General features: G+C 47.1%; 1 protein-coding gene across 2 annotated transcripts in view; it reads left to right on the forward strand.

Annotated features, from left to right (window-relative positions):
- The first annotated feature begins 1,424 nt into the window (after positions 1-1,424).
- Positions 1,425-17,183, forward strand: part of RSPO4 (R-spondin 4) — a 41,450-nt gene continuing 25,691 nt past the window's right edge. Inside the window, exons 1-2 of one of the 2 annotated variants that reach the window (XM_081196741.1) lie at positions 1,446-1,562; positions 1,929-2,007. In XM_081196741.1, coding sequence (XP_081052867.1) covers positions 1,929-2,007 — 79 coding nt within the window. In that variant the 5' untranslated portion in view covers positions 1,446-1,562. Of the gene's footprint in view, positions 2,008-17,183 lie in introns of both variants that reach the window. The other variant, XM_081196740.1, reaches the window with a different exon arrangement.

The following is a 17,183-nucleotide window of genomic DNA, read 5'->3' on the forward strand; positions in this document are numbered from 1 at the left end:
GAAGAAATAATAAATTAATACGCAGCCATCTTTTCATTTAATTGTGAAAGTTTTTAACCATCATTTTGCATGCCTATTTCATGCCCTTTTTAGAGATGCATAATGGACGCAGGTGGCGCTGTGGGTTAAACCACAGAGCCTAGGACTTGCCAATCAGAAGGTTGGCGGTTCGAATCCCCGCGACGGGGTGAGCTCCCGTTGCTCGGTCCCTGCTCCTGCCAACCTAGCAGTTCGAAAGCACCTCAAAGTGCAAGTAGATAAATAGGTACCACTCCGGCAGGAAGGTAAACGGCCTTTCCGTGCGCTGCTCTGGTTCACCAGAAGAGGCTTAGTCATGCTGGCCACATGACCCGGAAGCTGTACGCCGGCTCCCTTGGCCAATAAAGCGAGATGAGCGCCGCAACCTCAGAGTCAGTCACGACTGGACCTAATGGTCAGGGGTCCCTTTATCCTTTACCTTTAATGGTTTCAGAGATATGTTTGATTAAGTGGCATATAAATATTGCTAAATGAATACATAAAAGTTGACACATTAACATTCTTCATTTCAAAGATTTCCAAATCTTAAAAAGCAAAGAAGATTGAAGTTTATGTTCAATACGCTCCGTCACCAGGAGGATTAGGCTGCTATTTTTTGGGGGGAAATTAAAACAGCAGTTTCCTTATTTTAAAAAGTTTCCCAAGGCCCCCTCCTTAATACTACTGTGCAATGGTGTTCTGTCCAAATGTAGATAATGTGAATGATTAGAAGCTCAGATGTGACAGGGAAATTATTCCATTTTTTAAAAAAGCAGCTGCCTCTTGTTTTCTGACCTTTGTTGTTTCGCCCCTTAAAAATCAATCTGCATTTTTCTTTCCAGGAGAACGTTCATTTTTGGCTAAAAATGTGTGGAAAATTCAAAGAGCAGCACTGCAGCTAACGAACACGCAAGACATACAGAAGAAATCTGCTGCTCACAGGAGGGGAATGAACAAGCAAATCTCCCACGATGCAGAGATAACGTTGGGAAACAGACGTCCCAGGTCAGTAGCTATCAAATGAAAATTTATTAGTTGCTGTAATAAACAGTGGCTGTAAAAATGCAAAGAGGGAGTCCCTTTGATTCCCATTTCTCTCTCTCTCTCTCTCGTTTTTTGGCTGTTCATACCCCCTGCCAAAAGACACCGACTTTGTCATATGGAATGCGGCTGAGTAAATTGAAGTGATTAAATTTCCCCTTTCTGAAATAAAGTCTGGGGGAGAGACCAGCATTTGTGTCTGACTAATCCAGAAAGTCTGTCGAAGTCTGTCTTTTTTTAACGGGGTGGGGGGGCCCACGGCGACACGGGGCAAGGGTGAACGAGCGGCTCGCCGGCAGGGACATGGTTAATTCCCTGACTCCACCCCGATAATTTGGAAGGGCTTTACATTGAACCTGATTTCCGAGTCATGGCAGAAGTTCAGCTTGAGCGGCGCAAGGCAGACCAGCAGCTCTCCGCAGAGGTGAAGCCTGGAGCTCTGCAGAGGGGGAACTTTGCAGGTTTTTGTTCCCTTTGGCCTGGGAGTGCTGCCCGTGAGACAGGTGAGGAGGAGAACTGCCACTTCTAAGAGTGCCCTGGATCTGCCACCGAAGCTTCTTCTGCGCCATGGTTCTTGGGACCGGCCGCTGAACTCCTGCCATCTTCCCTGATGCCACCATAGAGAGCCCACATTTGGTGACCAGCTGGTGCCACGACCCACCTCACGGGGGATGCTGTGAACCGTGCTTTTGTCCCCATCGTTTTCTCTTCCTCCCACTTTTTTCTTTTATCCCACTCCCCTCCAAAAAGAGAAAGGGAGAGAGAGAGCTGTTTTCCCTCCTTTTGCTCAATCTGCGCTTGGCAGCAGGAGAACTGTCAGCCGCCTGAATGATCTGATTCTTCCCTTGCGCCAATTTATTCCTGGCCAGATGCAGTGGATTCTGTTCCTGTTGCTGTTATTCGTAAACTCCATGGAAATGCTCGCTCAAGCCAGGAGGAAGAAACGAGGTAGGGGTCGCGTCCGCTCGGTCGTTCGGTTTCGCCTCCAGAGCCGTGCTTATTCGCACCACGCGGTGCCAACCCAGGTCGATTTCGGTGCCAAGCCGGTCTTGCAAATGCTGCGACAGGTGTTTGCAATTTGCCGTCCGTTGTGCTCGATTTCAAACTGCTCTTTTTAAATTTAATTTTTAATTTTATAAAGTAAATACACAGATACCCCACTATCCCCTATCCCCGCTCTCCCCAAGAGCAGAGCGATTATGGGAAAACATTTCTCCAGAGCTGTAACTGGGAGCCCAGAGGCCGCCACTTCGTGGAACTTTCTGTCGAGGTTTTCGCTTATTTGCTTATTTGTCGAGGTATTCGCTTATTTTTTAGACAAAGCTATTGTCCATGCTTTCTTATTGCCACCAGGAGATCTGCATGTATTCAAAACTCTTCCAGGTTGCGGCTATAAGCTGCTACTAAAAAATTATCAGTTTCTTAGAAGGTCAATGCACTCACCTTCAGATATTGTCAATAATGCTAGTCTGGGAATATTTTTTCAAGGCAGGGCAAGAATTGTTCGGGATGCGTGTTCAAATTAAGTCAGGCACAAGGCTTTAGGTATGAACCAGCTGGTCCTGTGTTTGATTCAAAAGACCAGATAAGACAGAAATCCCCCTATCACACCCATCCCAGTTCTTGCCCCCTATCCAGATAGCTCTGGATAGGATAGAGTGGGAAGGAGAGGACGTGAGTGTCACCCCGAGACCCAGTAAGTGAATCAGGGCAGGGAGTGAGGACAGGCATTAAGAGGTCAGAGACATTTTCTTTCAAGGTGTTATCATAGAGGTCTCACTGATGGTTCATCATCACTTGTCCTCACCCATCTTTTGTGCCCTGCTTTCATCTGCAATCAAATAGGTCGTGCAGGTTGGCAGGTACTCCAGAATCCTGAAGAACCTGTTAGCGGAACTGATCGTGGGATAGGTGGGCACACCAGCCAGGCCTAGCTGATAGGGATGAGGCAGGCTATATTCTCACCTTCCTCCATCTCCCGGGGGCTCCCCAGAGAAGTAAAACCCCAGCTGCTGGACTCAGATCTGAATGTTGCCCATTCTGAGCTGAGCATTGCTCCATCTGAAGCAATTGCAGGGTAGATTCTGCTCTGGAAAAGGTGCTGTGAAAGAAAAACAGCTTGTGTTCTTCCAGACCAGGTGCATCACCTGAAAAACCACACGTGTGTGACTGGGTATCTCTCGTGCCCAAATGATGAAGTTATCTAGGGTGTGGGTGTGTGCATGTGTGTGTGAACAGGTGGACAAAATCAGATGTCGCACAGCATGGAAGTGAAAAGCAAATGGCAAATCTAAAAACAGAGGGTTGAAAAGGACGCAGAAAAGGGTAACCTCAGAATCATAGAATTGTAGAGCTGGAAGGAACTCAAAGGGTCATCTAGTCCAACCCGCTGCAATCGCAGCTAAAAGAGTTGGGGACCTTGACCAGAGGAGAGTTAAAATCACACGGGGCTTTTTAATCGAGAGAGGATATGATCAGGGTGTTGAGAAAGCACATAATTGCCTTTCTTTCTTTGGTGGCCATTTGCTAAAAGAAATTCACCGGCAGGTGGCTCAGACAGAACAAAGAAAGGACTTCGTCATGCAAACGCACAGTTAGCTTATGGAACTCACTGCCACAAGAAGTGGTGATGCGAGCCACCTACTCAGGTGGTCCAAAAAAAGGATTGGCTCCGCTTGTGAAGGGTAGGGCTATCCAGTAAGACCAGTTGCCCCGCTTGTGAGCATCTTAGAGGTTCCTGGCTGTCCCCTGTTGGAAACTGGATCCTGGGTGAGATGGACCAGCCTTGGTCTGATTCAGCAGGGCTTGCTTTCATTGGCTTCCACAGAATCCTATGGAAATATCCTGAAGGAAATGATACCCGATGTTATACTCTGTAGATGTCACAGGGGATAGCTTCCTCGATGAAGGGTTTATGTTCCTGCTGAGATGCTTTGGTGTTAAATCAGACACCTGAGGTGGTCCTGGAAAATACAGACAATGGGCAAATGTTAAAGGGATACTGTGAATAGTTTGGGATAAGCATTGCTGTCTCCCTGGACAGAAAGATTGGAATAGAGGACACCTGTATGGTGTGTGATCTCTTTCTGTGCACTGGAAATTGGTGCAATAGAAGTATCTTGAGCATAAAGTGAAGGGAAAAGTAATGCAATGCCTATTGATGATGGGAGACTGATAGGATGAAGTTAATGGACTATGCAGAACTAGATAAACTAACAGGAAGGATTCAAAACCGGCGGGACCAGAAATTCACGGAAGACTGGAGTAAATTTACGGACTATTTGAAAAGTATTTGTGAAGATCAGACAACGTTTGTAGGTTTGCAAGAATTTTTGTGAGGAGTATTATTGGAAGTATTGCAAAAATGGAGAAGGGGAAGGATGATTTGTTAGGAGATGTAAAGGCAATATAAAGTTAAGAAATGCATAAGAAGTGGTTAAAACGGTGGGTCATCAGAGGTGCTGATGGAAGTCTAAAAAGATTGTATGAGTGATAAGTTTATATGTTAAAATCAATAAAAATTAAGGGGGAAAAAGATGATGGGAGACTGATGATATTAGGAGGAATCGTAGAAGGAAACAGATGCCAAATGCTAAAAGAAGTTAGTATACCAGAAGTAATTGCAAGAGGGGTGTGTTATTTGTTCATTTAAATTCATTACATTTATTCCCTTCCTTTCCTGCAAGGAACTCGAGGTGGCCTTGCGTAGTTCTCCTCCTCCCTGTTTCACCCTCACAACAACCCTGTGAGGTAGGACAGGCTGAGAGGACTGAGAGGCAGTCAACAGCCCAATGAACTTTGCTTGGCTAACTGGGAATTTGAACCCTGGTTCTTCTCTCCCGGGTCTGAGTTCGACACTCTGAGCAATACACTACCACAGGCTCTCTAAGTGCAGATGTTGTTGTTGTTGTTTAGTCGTTTAGTCGTGTCTGACTCTTCGTGAGCCCATGGACCAGAGCACGCCAGGCACTCCTGTCTTCCACTGCCTCCCGCAGTTTGGTCAAACTCATGCTGGTAGCTTCGAGAACACTGTCCCACCATCTCATCCTCCGTCGTCCCCTTCTCCTTGTGCCCTCCATCTTCCCCAACATCAGGGTCTTTTCCAGGGAGTCTTCTCTTCTCATGAGGTGGCCAAAGTCTTGGAGCCTCAGCTTCAGGATCTGTCCTTCCAGTGAGCACTCAGGGCTGATTTCCTTCAGAATGGAGAGGTTTGATCTTCTTGCAGTCCATGGGACTCTCAAGGGTCTCCTCCAGCACCATACATTTATCAAATTCATGGAATCATAGATGCATTCAGGGAATCAGGTAGGGACTGGGAGAGATGCTCTCCTATGACTGCCAGGTTGTTTGAGATGCCCTTGTCACCTGCAAGGCTGGATTTCCGATGGGGAATCTGGTTAAGTCATACTCAGAGCTGGCCCATTGAAACCAATGGATTTAAGTCAAGCTGGTGGAACTCAATGGGTGTACTCCGATTTGGTCAGATACAGCCCAATGTGGATATTGTTTCCAGAGGCATAGCATGGTGAGACCAGGTGGCAGGGCACATTTTTGAAGGGGCACAATCATGATAGGCATGGAGACCTGGCAGCTGAGGAGCAGCAGCAGGCAGGTTGATTTAGTGGGCAGGTGGATGGAGGCAGCAGGTGAGGAGCCTGTTGGAGGCTGAATCCGTTCACCCTCTGCATGGGCTCCACATGCCCCCCCGGCATGTGCCCCAGCCCAGCTGCCCAGTCCAAAAGGAAGGTGCAACACTTGCCCCGCCCCGGGCACCCGCAATCCACGCTATGCCACTGATGGTTTCAGATAGCAATCATCACGACCTTCTGTAATACAGTGGTACCTCGGGTTAAGTACTTAATTCGTTCTGGAGGTCCATTCTTAACCTGAAACTGTTCTTAACCTGAAGCACCACTTTAGCTAATGGGGCCTCCCGCTGCTGCCGCACCACCGGAGCACGATTTCTGTTCTCATCCTGAAGCAAAGTTCTTAACCTGAAGCACTATTTCTGGGCTAGTGGAGTCTGTAACCTGAAGCATATGTAACCTGAAGCGTATGTAACCCGAGCTACCACTGTATTATTCTGCCCCAGGGAAATTTTTTGTATCTTCAAGCTGAGTGGAGCAGAAGAGATAATAATAATAATAATAATAATAATAATAATAATAATAATAATAATAATAATAATAATAATAATAGTTTTATTATTATTTATTTTATTTATTATTCATTTTATTTATACCCCGCCAGAGCTGGGCTCAGGGCGGCTAACACCAATAAAATCACAGTAAAAACATAATAGGGGGAAGAAGAAAAAAACCCAATTTAAAATACAGGTTAAAATGCAATTTAAAATGCAGCCTCACTGTAAAAAGTAGCTGATAAATCAAGACCATAAGGGGAGGGAAACATAAGAGTCAGACCGAGTCCAAACCAAAGGCCAGGCGGAACAGCTCTGTCTTCCAGGCCCTGCGGAAAGATGTTAAGTCCCGCAGTGCCCTGGTCTCTTGTGACAGAGTGTTACACCAAGTCGGGGTCAGTACTGAAAAGGCCCTGGCCCTAGTTGAGCCCAATCTAACCACCTTGCAACCTGGGACCTCCAAAATGTTGTCATTTGTGGACCTTAAGGTCCTCCGTGGGCCATACCAGGAGAGGCGGTCCCGTAGATAGGCTGAATGGACACTGAAAGTTTCGTCGGGATTTCCCTCCAACTGCAGTTACTGCCTGTACTGCCAAAGTACATCAGTTTGCAACGAGCTGCATGTTCTAGAATCATAGAATCATGGAATCATAGAGTTGGAAGAGACGACAAGGGCCATCGAGTCCAACCCCCTGCCAAGCAGGAAACACCATCAGAGCACTCCTGACATATGGTTGTCAAGCCTCTGCTTAAAGACCTCCAAAGTAGGAGACTCCACCACACTCCTTGGCAGCAAATTCCACTGTCGAACAGCTCTTACTGTCAGGAAGTTCTTCCTAATGTTTAGGTGGAATCTTCTTTCTTGTAGTTTGGATCCATTGCTCCGTGTCCGCTTCTCTGGAGCAGCAGAAAACAACCTTTCTCCCTCCTCTATGTGACATCCTTTTATATATTTGAACATGGCTATCATATCACCCCTTAACCTCCTCTTCTCCAGGCTAAACATGCCCAGCTCCCTTAGCTGTTCCTCATAAGGCATCGTTTCCAGGCCTTTGAAGGCAGAATTGCACCCACAGCAAACACAGTCAACCAACACCCAAAACAAGAAGAACCCCATTCATGGGGGACAAAGAGACATTCAGAAAATATGCTGGAGACCCAGTGTGGTGCAGTGGTTAGAGTGTTGGGCTATCAGGAGCCCAGGGTTTGAATCCCCCCTGAACTATGGAAGCTCCCTTCCTCTCAGCCTAATCTACCTCACAGGGTTCTTGTGAGGATAAAAAGCGGAGAAGGAGGAGAAATTTGTATGCCACTGTGAGCTCCTTTGGAGAAGAAAAGTCGGGCTAAAAATGAATAATAATAATAATAATAATAATAATAATAATAATAATAATAATAATTTATTATTATTTGTACCCCACCCATCTGGCTGGGTTTCCCCAGCCACTCTGGGCGGCTTCCAACAAAGATGAAAAATACACTAAAATGTCACACATTAAAAACTTCCCTAAACAGGGCTGCCTTCAGATGTCTTCTGAATGTCAGGTAGTTGTTTATCGCTTTGACATCTGATGGGAGGGTGTTCCACAGGGCGGGTGCCACTACCGAGAAGGCCCTCTGCCTGGTTCCCTGTAGCTTTGCTTCTCGCAATGAGGGAACCGCCAGAAGGCCCTCGGCGCTGGACCTCAGTGTCCGGGCAGAACAATGGGGGTGGAGACGCTCCTTCACATATACTGGACCGAGGCCGTTTAGGGCTTTAAAGGTCAGCACCAACACTTTGAATTGTGCTCGGAAACATACTGGGAGCCAGTGTAGGTATTTCAAGACCGGTGTTATATGGTCTCGGCGGCCGCCCCCAGTAACCAGTCTAGCTGCCGCTAGACTAAATGAAATGAAATGAATATTGCAAATATATCTTAAAGACTCCATTGAGTTTTCATGGATATCAGAGAGTGTGAAGCGATCAATCGGGGGCAGAGGACAGGTTGCATGCTTATTTATTTTATTTTATGCTGCTGCTGCTAATAATAATAATAATAATAATTTATTGTTTCTACCCCACCCAACTGGCTGGGTTTCCCCAGCCACTCTGGATGGCTTCCAACAAAAGATTAAAAATACATTAAATCTTAAAAATACAAAAACCTGGCCAGATGTTTCCAATTCTACAGACAGAGACTCTCACCTAAGAGATCTACAGCAAACCTTTTCAGAACTAAAATACCCAGCAGATGAAGTTAGACAACAGATCAACAGAGCCAGACTGATACCCAGAGAGAACTTGCTGCAAGACAGACCCAAAAAAGAAAATAACAGAACACCACTAGTCATCACATACAGCTCCCAAGTTAAAACAGTTCAACGCATCATCAGAGATCTACAACCTCTCCTGGACAATGACAGTTCTCTTTCTCAAGCTCTGGGAAGAAGACCTTTCATTGCCTACAGACAGCCACCCAATCTTAAACAACTCCTAACCCACAATAATACTACAACCAGACGTAACACGGACACTGGCACCAGAGCCTGCAATAAACCCAGATGCCAACTTTGCTGCCACATACACCCGGACAACACCATTACTGGCCCCAACAACATCACACATACCATCTCGGGACTATTTAATTGCTCATCGTCTAACATTGTGTATGCCATCAAATGCCAACAGTGTGCTTCAGCTCTCTATATTGGACAAACAGGCCAAACCTTACGCCAAAGAATAAACGGACATAAATCTGACATCAAGAATCACAAAACAGAGAAACCAGTAGGAGAACACTTCAATCTCCCAGGACATTCTATACAAGATCTCAAAGTAGCTGTTTTACTACAAAGGAATTTCAGAAATAGACTGGAAAGAGAAGCTGCTGAATTGCAACTCATTACCAAACTTAAAACAATGGAGAGACCTGGTCTGAACAGAGACATTGGATTCTTATCTCATTATACACGACTAAGCCATTTCTCACCTTCTCACCCCTTGCCTTTTCCTGCAAGACCTATTACAGTCGTTAAGAGTCGTCAACAGAGTCGTTAAGAGTCGTTAAGAGTCGTCAACAGGCTCATCCCAGCTATCTGCCAATCTCCCATTCCCACCACCCTTCTGAGTAATACCCCTCCCCACCTTCTCACTATATAGAAGGATCTGGCAACTTCTGTTTCAGTGTATCTGAAGAAGTGTGCATGCACACGAAAGCTTATACCAAGAACTAACTTAGTTGGTCTTTAAGGTGCTACAGGAAGGAATTTTTTTATCTAAACGAAAATGTTTCTCACAGGCACCAAAAAGAGTTCAGTGAAAGTGTCCATCCGCAGGGAGTTCCTAGGTGTTGCGCCACAAAAATGTTGCTTTTTTCCAACCGTGGAAAGGGCATTAGGTGGTACCTAATACCCTATCCGTGGGACGTGGGTGGCGCTGTGGGGTAAACCACAGAGCCTAGGACTTGCTGATCAGAAGGTCGGCGGTTTGAATCCCTGTGACGGGGTGAGCTCCCGTTGCTCGGTCCCCGCTCCTGCCAACCTAGCAGTTCGAAAGCACATCAAAGTGCAAGTAGATAAATAGGTACCCCTCCAGCGGGAAGGTAAACGGTGTTTCCGTGTGTTGCTCTGGTTCGCCAGAAGCGGCTTAGTCATGCTGGCCACATGACCCAGAAGCTGTATGTCGGCTCCCTTGGCCAATAAAGCGAGATGAGTGCCGCAGCCCCAGAGTCGGCCACGACTGGACCTAATGGTCAGGTGTCCCTTTACCTTTTTAATACCCTATCCACATTTGGAAAACAGCACAGGCAGAAGTGGTGGGGTGGGCACATAGAGAGTAAGGTTATCATCTCTACCAGTTGGGGCTTGGAAATGTGTGTTCAGCCTTTAAACTGCCTGCTGAGCCCAGCTGTGAGGAATGGAGAACCCTCTCCTATTTGGCACACTGGTAAGAGGGTTTGGGCACCACACAAGGATGCGGGTTTAATCACCTTTTCTTCCTTTCTTTTTCCTTTTGCAAACCCTCTAACCTCTCTCCTCTCCTTCCCGCAGCCGCAATCGCGTTCTTCTGATCTGTGAGTTGAGGCCCCTTAAATGACCTCTGAGAGAGGGGGGGGCAAGCTCAGTTAGGCCCCCTCCGTTCCACTGCAAGCCAGACTTCATGATGGTGGCAAACATGGCTTTTGGAGAGGAGCAGGTGGAGAGAGCTGGTTGTCAATGGAAAAGTAAAGAGACGGAAAACAAAAGGGATACAGCAGAGCATATGAGATACTGGAGAACTGGACGGATTTGGCGGGTTTTATAAGAACCGGATGGGTTTTGTGCCGTCTGAAAGGTTTGAGCAATACTTGGCATTCAGCGTACGGAAAAAACCATCCTCTCATTAGAGCTGCTTAGGCGCTGTCATGCTCACAGCACGGGGCATGCAAGGCTTTGGCTGGCCCACTGCTGGGCAAAAGCTGTCCAGGTCTGAATGGCATTGTCCGGTCCGGCAGCTACGCCCTTTTGCCCCATATTCCCCCTCCCCAGTAGCAAAAAGGAGAAGTTTCCCTGTAGGAAATCATCTCATTTGAAAGAGCGGCTGCAGAAATATTGCAAAGGCCTCAGTTTGCCAGTGATGGGGGGATTCCCAGACAATTCAGGATATTGTTATTGACAATGCAGCACTTTTGAGGCATGGCTTTACATGTGAGAATAATAATAATAATAATAATAATAATAATAATAATAATAATAATAATTTATTATTTATACCCCACCCATCTGGCTGGGTTTCCCCAGCCACTCTGAATGTCTTCCAACAAAACACTAAACTACAATAACCTATTAAACATTAAAAGCTTCCCTAAACAGGGCTGCCTTCAGATGTCTTCTGAAAGTTTGGTAAAAGTTATGGCTTGTAATGTGAGGATGAAGCTGTTTGTGGGATCTTTGAAACATGGGGACCTAGCCAGATGCACTGGTTTTATAATTCCCCATGGCTGTGTACACGCCATAGGTTTAAAGGACATTTCACCCCCAAAGAATTTTGGGAACTGTAGTTTGTGCCCCACAGAACTAGAACTCCCAGCATCCTTAAACAAACTACAGATCCTAGGATTCCTGAGGGGCGTGTGTGCTTTAAATATATTGTGTGCAGGAGCCAGGGGGCATTGCTGGGTAGCTAATGAGCTCAAGTTTCGGATCTGCAGCGCAAAGGTGCCTTAATGTATACAGGACCTCCAGGCGTGGGCTGGAGGAAGAAATTCACTTTAGGTCACATTCTGATGCAAACCTACCTAATAGACAGTTTTCAAAACCGTATGTGGACCAACACACGTCTGTCCTCTGAAATGTACGTTTCCAACCCCAAAAACTGGGTACAAAAATGGATACACTAGGGAAAAGCATTTCTAAAAATGCATATAATTAAGAACAACCACAATTACTATATTAATAAGACTGGGTATAAACATGCATTATATTGGGAGAAACTGCATGGGAAAATGTGTACGTTAGGAAGAGCAGCGCACTAAAAGGTTGCTGAATTTTTGTGAGGACTTTCAGAATAAATACCCAGATGGCGAACTGTTGTGAAAACGTCAACTTAGGGGTGGAATAATGAGAAAGTGAGAGAAACTGAAGACAAGCATCCAACCCATTCTGTAAGCAAACTTTATTATTATTATTATTATTATTATTATTATTATTATTATTATTATTAAAGTTTTTAAAGAGTAGGGAAGTAATAGGAGATCTGGGGCCCGGCAGGAAAGACTTGGAGCTTTGGACCCCAGTCCACCCCTGGCTGTGCCAAAGATGAAACAATTGGCATGGGGAAAATATGGCTGCCTTCTGGCTCTGGTGCAATGCAATGAGGCCTGGCAAGTGGCGCACGGGGCCGAGGGTGGACAGTTATGGGATGCTTTGGTGCCTAGTGCCGCCCACACACGCCATTCCAAAAGGGAAGGAGAGGCTTGTTCGTCGATCTACTAGAACGCAGGCACATTCATGGCAGTGAGGGCAAAGCAAATTGGTCAATTTTCGGTTTCTTTCAGTTTCTCCTTTCTCCAGTCCTCCATTCAGTCCTCCTCTTTCCAACATCAGCCTGCAATTTTTTTCCCTTTTTTTAAAAAAAGTCTGCATGAAAATTTAGCAGCTTTTTAGTGCTGCTGATACGCACATTTTTCTATGCGCTGTTGCCTAAGGGACCCATGCTTGCAAACCAACGTTCCCTAATCTAAAGCAGTTTTGCATGGTGTCTTCCCTATTATATGCGTTTCTCTGCACGCTTTACCCCGGTTTGTGCATTTTTGAGCACGTCACTTGGCTGGGGAAACGCATTACACAATACGGAGAAGGGCGGATTTTGATGTGCAGCTATGTTTGGGTTTGCACATTGCTTTCAAAAGTGCAAATTAAACGCAAACTGGGTCAAATTTCTCCTGTCCCTCCCCATCCTGATGGTTATCCCAGAGTTAAAGAATCCTGGCTGGGTGGCAGCCTGGAATTTTGGGGATGAAAGCACACTGGAAGCAGCTCATTCTACACTTCCGATCACATTCTGTCCATCCTCAAAGTAGCCATTGAAGGTTGGCCCTTAATCTACCCATTTCACAGATGGAGAACTGAGGCTGCCGGACTTGCCAAAACCACTCAAGCCTGCTGATGACTTAACTGACATCTGAACCTGAGATTCCCCTGCTATCATCCGCATGGTCTTTCTTCTCAGTTTCTGTGCTGCACCTCCGGGTGGGTGCGGCCAAGCGCTAGATGCTTGAACCAGAGCAGGCTCCAGGCCAGGGACTTAAGCCGAAAAAATGCAGGCCTTGAATTCGAGTGGCGACAATTCCAGATGCAAAATACTTTCACTAAAACCCCGGCTTTCTCGGAATTCCTGCATGTGAGGGATGAAAGAGGTGGCAGGCAGGCTGGTTTAGGGGTCGGAGCGGAGGCTGTGGGTCAGAAACTTCTGACTTGGCTCTGCTCAGCTCCGGTTGCAAAACAAAGACACCTGTTTGCGAAACAGACGCTTCCAGGAGCTGGAGGGGACTGGATGAAGGGAAGAGAAGGAATGCATCCAGGGACATAAGCAGAGAAAGAGCCTGTGCAGTCTAGTGGCTAGAGCGTTGCATTAAGACGTGGGAGACCACGGTTCAACGAAGCCACAGACATCGCAGTGGCGTAGCGTGGGGGTGCAGGGGGGGCCGGCCGCACCGGGCGCAACATCTGGGGTTAGGGGGCGCAAATCCTTGGGTTAGGGGGCGCAAATCCTTGGGTTAGGGGGCGCAAATTACTTGCCTTGCCCCAGGTGCTGACAACCCACGCTACGCCACTGAGACATCGGACTATCAGCGCTGAATGAATGTCGGATCGTAGCAGAAACTGTCTTTGTGTGTGCACAAGGGATTCTGAACTGTCTCTCTCCCTGCGGGCTAGGGATTATTGGAAATATTAGGTATTTTTGTTGTTGTTATTGTTTAGTCGTGTCTGACTCTTCGTGACCCCCTGGACCAGAGCACTCCAGGCACTCCTGTCTTCCACTGCCTCTCACAGTTTGGTCAAACTCATGCTGGTAGCTTCGAGAACACTGTCCAACCATCTTGTCCTCTGTCGTCCCCTTCTCCTTGTGCCCTCCATCTTTCCCAACATCAGGGTCTTTTCCAGGGAGTCTTCTCTTCACATGAGGTGGCCAAAGTATTGGAGCCCCAGCTTCAGGATCTGTCCTTCCAGTGAGTTAAAGGTAAAGCGACCCCTGACCATTAGGTCCAGTCGTGGCCGACTCTGGGGTTGCGGCGCTCATCTCGCTTTATTGGCTGAGGGAGCCAGCGTACAGCTTCCGGGTCATGTGGCCAGCATGACAAAGCCACTTCTGGCAAACCAGAGCAGCGCACAGAAACGCCGTTTACCTTCCCACCGGAGCGATACCTATTTATCTACTTGCACTTTGACGTGCTTTCGAACTGCTAGGTTGGCAGGAGCAGGGACTGAGCAATGGGGGCTCATCCTGTCGCGGGGATTCAAACCGCCGACCTTCTGATCGGCAAGTCCTAGGCTTTGTGCTTTAACCCACAGCGCCACCCGCATCCCAGTCCAGTGAGTTAGGTATTAGTAGTCTCAAATATTTTTCCATGGTCTGTAGCAGTGGCATAGCAAGGTTACGTGGTACCTGGTGCAGAAAACCTCTTGTCACCTCCTCCACACACATTGAATTTTTATTTATTTATTTAGGGTTTGACTTTATTTCTGTGGAGCCAAAGCTGTTGAGCTATTTTTTAGTGCAGCCAGAGTTGTTTAGCGGAGATCGCGTGCCTTGCAACGAGGAATCTGCCTGCCGCCCTACAGCTGAGGGGGAGCTGCCGGGCGGACAGTTTCAGAAGCGGGAAGCATCCGCATGCCAGAGCCACAGCGTCTCTCGCAGGCGTTGAGTGCCAAACAGCATTTTGCCACCCCCTTCGGAGGTGACACCTGGGGGAGACATCACCCACAGCACCCACGTTGCTCCATCTCTGGTCTATAGCCTGCCCTTGTAGTGGAAAGAGAGGAAGAGAAAAAACCAAATATGTTGAAATTTCCCCATTATTCCCCAAATTAATTTTGAGCCCCATTAATCAGCTAGAATCATGGCTAGGACCCTCGTACCTACAGGACCGCCTCTTCTGGTATGTCCCACAGAGGACCTTACGGTCTTCAAACAGAAACATCTTGGAGATCCCGGACCACAGGGAGGTTAGGCTGGCCTCAGCCAGAGCCAGGGCCTTTTTGGTCGTGGCCCCAATTTGGTGGAGCACTCTGTCAGAAGAGACTAGGGCCCTGCGGGATTTGACATCTTTCCACAGGGCCTGCAAGACGGAGCTGTTCCATCAGGCCTTTGGCCAGGGCACAGTCTGACCCCCTCCTTTGGTAATCCTCACAGAACTCTAGCCCAATGGTTGCCATTAATTTGACTCTGAATTGATTTTAGAATGAATTTTTTTTTTCTGTTGCTAGCTGCTCTGAGCCTGGCTTTGGCTGGCAAGGATATGAATAAAATTTTATTATTATGTTTAGTTGGAATCTCCTTTCTTGTAACTTGAAGCCATGAGTTCAAGTCCTGTACTCCCAGAGCAGTGTAGGTCCATCTTCCATGTGACAGACCTTTAGATATTTGAAGGTGGCTCTTATATCTCCTCTCAGTCTCCTCTTTTTCAGGCTAAACACACCCAGCTCCCTCAACCGTTCCTCATAAGGGCTTGGCTTTCAGACCCTTGATCATCTTGGGCACCCTTTTCTGCTTACCTTCCAGCTTGTCAACATCCTTCTTAAATTGTGGCGCCCAGAACTGGACACAGTATTCTAGGTGGGGTCTGAAGGAGGCAGAATAGAGTGGGACTATGACTTCCCTAAGGGACGTGGGTGGTGCTGTGGGTTAAACCACTGAGCCTAGGACTTGCCGATCAGAAGGTCGGCGGTTCGAACCCCCGCGACATGGTGAGCTCCCGTTGCTCGGTCCCTGCTCCTGCCAACCTAGCAGTTCGCACGTCAAAGTGCAAGTAGATAAATAGGTACCGCTCTGACGGGAAGGTAACCGATGTTTCCGTGCGCTGCTCCGGTTCGCCAGAAGCGGCTTAGTCATGCTGGCCACATGACCCGGAAGCTGTACGCCAGCTCCCTTGGCCAGTAAAGCGAGATGAGCGCCGCAGCCCCAGAGTTGTCCACGACTGGACCTAATGGTCAGGTGTCCCTTTACCTTTTTTGACTTCCCTTGACCTGGACACTTTGGTTGATGCAACCTAAAATAGCATCAAATAGAGATTTGTTCACTCGCCTGGAGGATAAGGCCTCAAGGGGACTACTAGCTACAATGGAGATGTTCCACTAATTCCACTGTTGGAAGCAGTAGATTTTGGAACATCCCTTCAGAGGGGAGAGCTGCTGCACTTAGGGCCTGCTTGCACCTGGTGGACCACTGTGAGAACAGGAAGCAGCTGAGCTAAATGGGCCTGATCCAGCTGTGCTTTTCTTGTTTGGTAGGGGGCAGTCAAATCATTTAGCTGCAGCTTTTTCTCTGACATGTTACATTTCTACATGCAATGATTCTGAGGGGTTTGGTGTGTGCATGGGGGGGGCACATGCAGACAGTGCATCCTCCACCCCATAGACTGAGGATTGGACACAAGAAAGAAGTTAATACTGAGTTAATCTGTGGAGCTCACTGACACAAGGTGTGGCTTTGCTGGCTTTAGAAGTGGAATTAGATTATTTCAGGGAAGAGGAGATTTCTCTCCATGGCTAAATTAGCCATGATAACCACATGGAAACTCCAGAACATCAAACCTATAAAATCCAGGAGTGGGGAGCAGGGCTGTTGCCTATTCACTTCCTACGTTGCAGCTGTCCACTCTTGGAAATAGGATACTGGGCCTATAAGGACTACTGACCTGATTCTGTATGGTTCTCCTTGTGTTCGTAGAACTACGCAGGCACACGAACGTGCATGGACAAATCTGCCTATTTCACTTTCTCTCGCTTTCTGATCCTGGATTTAGTTCTCTCCATATCTGCAGCAATTCACAATTCTTCTTCAAAAAAATCAATTTAAGAAAAGCAAGCAATGTTATTTTCTCTAATCAATGCCTTTTTGTGTATACTTCCCAATAACGTCGGCACTTTTGTACACATCGTTAGGTTGGGGAAGTGCATTGTAAAATTCAGAAAAGTTTAAATTCGGCAGGGTGTTTCAGCTCATGGCTGGTTTGAGAAGTGTGAATTAACTATTACGCCTTTAAAATGCAAATTTGCATTTCTACCCATACTTACTGATATCCCTTTCTTTGTCTGGGAACAAACTAGGATGAGTTTGATGCCCTCAAGTCACACATTCTCATGAGGATATGAGACAGGCCACCTGCAGGTGATTGTAAGAGGGAGATTTCAAATGGTTCTGGTGGAAGGATAATTTTGAGGCTGAAGGACATGGCAACGGATGCAGCAGCCACACCTGTGATGCCTGGACCTTGGGCTGGTGGGGGAAGATGCGCCAGGCTCA

The sequence above is a fragment of the Podarcis bocagei genome, assembly GCF_964188305.1.
Source record: "Podarcis bocagei genome assembly, chromosome: 5".
NCBI classification, from domain to species: Eukaryota; Metazoa; Chordata; class Lepidosauria; order Squamata; family Lacertidae; genus Podarcis; species Podarcis bocagei.